Raw genomic sequence first — 5554 nt, forward strand, 5'->3', positions numbered from 1 at the left:
TCGGACCCCAGCTGCCGTGGCCTCCTCCCCTGGGCCCACCCCCCAGCAGAGCCGGAGCAGATCCAGAGCAGCTCCGGGCTCCCAGCACTGAGGACGCCGTGGGCTCCGCTGCACCCATGAGGGGCCAGCCTTCCAACAGGCTCAGGAGGGAGCTCCAGTTCAGCTGCCCGGGATTGATCTGGGGCACTAGGTTCCTGATCTCCCCTGTGCACTTCACCCTGGCCTTGCCCCATAATCTCAGCGTGCAACCTCCGACTGGGCTGCACAAGCGGATGGCGAGGCTGAGCGCTGAGACATGAGGTAGAAAATAAGATAGGAAGTGTATTCTCAGACTCGGGTATGGAATCGTCTGGGCCCAGATTTAACTGGAGTACTGATACGGCCCGTCTCCAGCCTTCCGGAAGCAAACCCTCACTGAACTCCCGCTCGAGGTCCCGGAAGGGTCCCCAGACAGGCCACAGATGGCAAGAGGAGAGCCACCTCGAGCAGGGGCTGCCGACTCCACGGCCAAGGGCCCCGTGCAGTGGGTGTGGCCCGGTTTCTCCTGCCCCGGGGAGAGATGGGGAGATATGGAAGGGCCCCAGAAAGTTGGCCCCCTGCTCACCTCCACCCCCGACATGAACTTCTACACAGAGCACTGTTTGCCCCTCACCCAAAGCAGGCCCCGCCCAGGTCACGCAGCCGGGGGCTGGGGGCCCAAGTCTGCCTGCCCCATCCTCCAGGGCAGCTAAATGCCCACGGGGCTCCCACGCAAAGCCACAGCCCTCACTCGGGCCTCTGTCCCTGACAGCAGAACTCTCTGGGCCTCCATTTGCACGGCTCAATATCCCGGCAGGAAGAGGAATGCTTCTAGCGGGGAGCTTCTCAGAACCCCAATGACGTGGGTGAGACGGGGTTCTGAGCTGGAGCCCAGTCTGCCGCACCCCAGCTCCGCCCTGATGAGCTCCCCCTCCACCCCTGCTCCTCCGCCCGTTGGCGGGGAAGCAGGCCCAGCCTGCGTGGTTATGGGGGGCCTGCATGCAAGGTGGGCAAAGCACAAGCAGACGCAGGCGATGAGGACGCGGCCGATGGCACAGGCGGACACACTTACACTTGTCGTTCATGAATCTTCGGCAGAACTCCTGGAAGGTGCCCCGGTAGCTCATTGTGCGCAGCGAGCGGTGGAACTGGTAGTAGGACACCACCAGGTCCTTGGGGTTCCGAGCCATGTATATGACCTGTGGCGGGAGGGGGGCGGCTCAGGCCTGTGCCTCTGAACCACGACAGCCGACACCCTGTCCGTCCGCAACTCCCAGGTGAGCCCCGCCCCCACCGAGGGCACTCTCCTCCCTGCGATGGCATGTGTCATGTTTATGTCCTACCCCCTGACTTCAAAGGGACAGAAACAGGCTGGTCCTGACACTGCTGATGAGACTCAGAAGCCTCGTGAGCCGAGCATGCCGAGAAAGCGGGGAAAGTCAGAGACCATGAACGTGGCCGTGTACCCTCGGCCTCACCCCAGCAGAAGCTGGACCAAGGTCGGTCAAGCTCATGTTCAACCATGAGAAAAAGCCTAAATTAGAAGCATGGATAAAACGCTACGGACGGGAGCTCAAAGATGGCCTCCAGCCCGCGCCACCACGCAGGGGCCTCTAGGACTTAGGACGGGGACCCTGAGCCCTGCGGGACGGCCTCTGCTCGTCGGGGCTCCGCCCGGGGGTGGGGGTGGTAGGGTTACCTTAGAATCACCGTTGTGGAGGTCGGAGGGCAGGAAGCGGTACGGGAGGTGACTTTTGATGAGGCGGGGAGATGTCAGCTCCTGCAGACGGTCAGACAGAGAAGCGCTCAGAGGACACGCGGCCACTCGCCCACCTCAGGGCCAGTTCTGACGGTCAGGACCAACGGTGCCCCCGACAGACCCCTCCCCCAACATCTGGCCACCCTCCAGACTGGACACCACGAGGCCCCTGTCCTCGGGCACCCACAGCGTGAGCCAAGCTACCACGGGCACGGGGCTCTGCTCAGAGGGGCTGCCCGGGCCGTGGAGGGCAGAGAGGAAGCCGGGGCCGAGGTGCCCGGGGGCACCTGCCGGATCTGTCACATCAGCATCGGCCTTCCTGCGCTCCCGGAACGTGTGCCCATCCCAGCGCGCCCGCGCGCCTCCTCTTTCGGGACCTTGCTTGGCCGTCCCCCACGGAGGGCTGCCGTCCTGTGTCCTGCCCCACCTCATGCACTACACAGCACTGAACCCCGGAACCCCGGCCTCTTGCTCTTCCCCCGCACTGGTCTCCTGCACTAGAATTGCAAGTTCTCTGAGGGTCATGACAGCATAGTCTGTTTTGTCCTCGGCACCACCCCAGGGTCAAGGGCAGTGCCCCGCGGGTGGTGGGCGCCTGGTACTGCGCTACTGAAGGGCTCCACGGAGGAGTCGGCACCAGTTGGACCTGTGTGGCCACGTGCTGGAGTGCAGATGCCCCGCTGCGGCTGAGCGAACACGAGGCTGGGGCGCGGGCAGACACTGCCTCACACAGGACTCTGGACCTTCCTCCAAGAGCAGAGAAAGGGGGGCCGGGGTGCACTCTCAGAGCTGTGCTTCAGGAAGCTCAGCGAGAGGGAGAACGGACGGGCGGTCCGCACGGGAAAGGTGGCCTGGGCTAAGCAGTGACAGCGATAGGAAGAGAGGGAAAACCTGCAGCTACATCTGAGCACTAGGACGGACAGCACTTTGGGATAACGTTTAGTACATTCCAGGTGCCAAATACGGCGTGCAAATGCATCCCTCTCCGCTCCCCCGACAGATGGCATGTGCCACAGTGGGGAGTCCCCTTTCTCCCCCGAAGTCCCCCATGTCACCCACTGCCCCTCTCTCTCCGTCACTGCCAGGGGCTCGGGCCTATCTGTCCTGGCTGTCTGCTCTCCCTCCACATATGGGCCCCTGAGCCCCTCAGGGTCAAGTGTCACTCGGGGTCCCCAGAGAGCCCTGGGCCTGGGCATGCTGGCCTGGAAGTACCTTGATGATGTCCAGGCCCGGCTGCGGGTACTCCAAGACGGGGAGCTGCTCGTCAATGTTCATCAAGCCGATCTCGTCTGGGTCAGCCCCCTGGCTCACCAGGTAGACCACCTCCTGCAGCAAGCTCGTGCCTGGAGGGAGGGAGGCCCCAGGGGGCAGTGCTCAGAGGAAGCCCAGGGGCCAGCCACCACCCCCCAGGCTGCACCTGCTACCCGAGACCACACAGTGGCCACCAAAGGCATAGCCCTGGCGAGCAGGACGCCCAGGAACAGGCAGGATACGCGTCCGAGTGCACCAGCAAGGACGGGCTCACCCTGGGAGAGGGGTGGCTCCTGGTGCCTCCCACCTCTGGCCTGTGTGCGGACCGCGCGCTGCTCAGGCTCAGTTCCGGGTCCCCGGTGAGCCCGGGGCTATCCCAGCACTACCCACTTGACCTCTCGGAAGAAACAGACACAGTGGCCGGTGCCTCTCCTCGAGACCTTGGTCCTTTTATTGACCTGGTGCTCATTCCTCCTCTCCCGACCCTGAAATGCTGACTGACGCCAACACCGCCTCACACCCCTGCCTGCCCCCCCTCAGAGGGCCTCCTGCTGTCTCCTCACACGCACCCCTACACCCGTCTGTCCACTCAGAACACCTGCCGCCCATCGCCTCCCCGGGACAGTGTGTCCCCGCGGCAAACAGCCAGCCCACCAATGCCCCCCTGCTCAGGGCCTCGGCGGCCCTGGGCTTCTGCCACCAAGGTGAGCGAAGAGCTGGCCCTTCCGCCCCAGGTGGCAGTGCCAGGGCCCCCAGGGCTCTCCACTCCGCCCGCCCACTGCTCAACAAAGCAGAACCAGAGCATTCATTCCTGCCCGAGAGCATTCATTCCTGCCCGGACACCATGTCGGCGGCCCGCCCGGCCACCCAGGCCCTCAGGCAAAGTCTTCCCCACGGCCCGCAGGCCTGCCCGCAGCACTCTGCGCCCCCTGCCCCCACCCGGCTCCTGACCCCCTCGCCCTCCATCCACCAAGCTCCTACCTGCCTCACACTGGCTCGGAGCATGCCAGGCCCAGCCCCCTGTCTGCATCTGCAGGGGCCTGCCTGCGCGTCTTCCTCCCTCCCGCAGGTCCTTTGGGCATGAGGACTCCCTGACCCGCCACACGGTCCCCACGCCAAGCCACAGCCACAGCCCGGGACAGTCTGGCCATTCCTTTATGCTCCCCCGCCCCCCAGCGCAAAGACCCAGGTGAGGGCTGGCACACGGCCGTGCTTAATTCGTATCTTCTGAAAGGACAGATAAACACTGGCTGCTGAGTAACCAGAAGAGGACATCTTGATCAAGGAAGACTTCCCAGAGGAAGCAGCTTTGGAGCAAAGGCACTGAAGAAAACAGTGTGGTGGCTTTTTAAATTCAAACAGAAATAACTTTCCCTCTTCACCCACAGGATCCTCCCACCAGCCTGAAAGGTGGGGACCATCGACCCCCACTTACAGATGAGGATCCTGAGGCCACACTGTTCCCCCGGGTCATCCAGCCAGTGTGTGGCATCCACCCCACTCCTCCTGGTGAGGCCCGTTTACCCGACAGCCCAGGGCGCCTGCACCTGGGAGTCCACGCCCTTAGAAATCAGAGTGTGGGCAGAGTCCCCAAACAGGCCTCTCCCAGTGACCTCTTCGGGACCGATTCTTAGCACCCCCACAGGCAACGACCCAGACAGACGGTCTCTGCATGTTAACAGTGACCCAAAGCCCCATTGGTGCCTCCAGTAAATACCGAAGCTGGAAGACTGGCCTCCTCAGAGCCCAGGGAGGCCCTGCATCTGCCTCCCCGCTGGCCTGTCCCCAAGGACCCCTCCACATCCACTTCCCGGCCAAGCAACGCGGCCTGACCTTTCCTGATCCTCAGCACAGGCTACAGGGGGCCCGCTGCGCACCTCCCGGCACACAGGACGCAGGCACGAGCAGCCCCTGGCCTCTCTGGCGCCAGAAGCCAGCTGGCAAGAGGTGACAGAATGATCACAGGAAGCACCAGCTGGAGAGGATGGCAACAGCGACACTGACCGGCCACACCTGTTTCCAGACACCCCTCTGAGCCCCTTAGCGAACAGCGAACTCTGGCTGTGCCGTCCAGGAGGGTCTGGGCCAGCCACCAGTGCCCCGCATGCCTCTCCCATCCATGTCCACCGCCACCGCCCTAGGTCCCACCACCCTGGGGGGGGCCCGGATGTCAGCACGAGCCCAGCCAGCTCCCTCCACCCACCTTCCTGGCCGCCATGACTGCGGTGACCCCTGCACCCCCGTGTACCCGCGGCTCTCCGCTCCCAGGGAGCGCTCCCCCCCCCCCCGCTGCCCTTCTCCTCTCTATGCACCCTTCTGCGCACTCTGGGCTGTGGCCGGGCCTTCAGTCTCCCCCAGAACTGCCCTCCCCCTCCCGTGGCCCCCACTTCAACAGGCGGCCCTTCTGCCTGACCAGCCTGGATGTGATCTTTGTTTGGGCCACTGGTCCCAGAAGCCTTCTCAGACACCCTGTCTCATCTGTGGCCCTCCCCCAGCCCCGCAGCGCCCCTCCCCCAGCCCCGCAGC

At 64.3% G+C, this 5554-nt stretch overlaps 1 protein-coding gene across 1 annotated transcript in view; it reads right to left on the reverse strand.

Moving 5' to 3' along the window:
• Positions 1-5554, reverse strand: part of SULT4A1 (sulfotransferase family 4A member 1) — a 34493-nt gene that overhangs the window by 13143 nt on the left and 15796 nt on the right. The window contains exons 3-5 of the mRNA XM_077757893.1: positions 2990-3120; positions 1718-1798; positions 1091-1217 (exon numbers count right to left, since the gene is read on the reverse strand). Of these exons, the coding sequence (XP_077614019.1) occupies positions 1091-1217; positions 1718-1798; positions 2990-3120 (339 nt within the window). The remainder of the gene's footprint in view (positions 1-1090; positions 1218-1717; positions 1799-2989; positions 3121-5554) is intronic.

The sequence above is a fragment of the Crocuta crocuta genome, unplaced genomic scaffold (genome assembly GCF_008692635.1).
Source record: "Crocuta crocuta isolate KB4526 unplaced genomic scaffold, BGI_CrCroc_1.0 scaffold143, whole genome shotgun sequence".
Taxonomy (NCBI): Eukaryota; Metazoa; Chordata; class Mammalia; order Carnivora; family Hyaenidae; genus Crocuta; species Crocuta crocuta.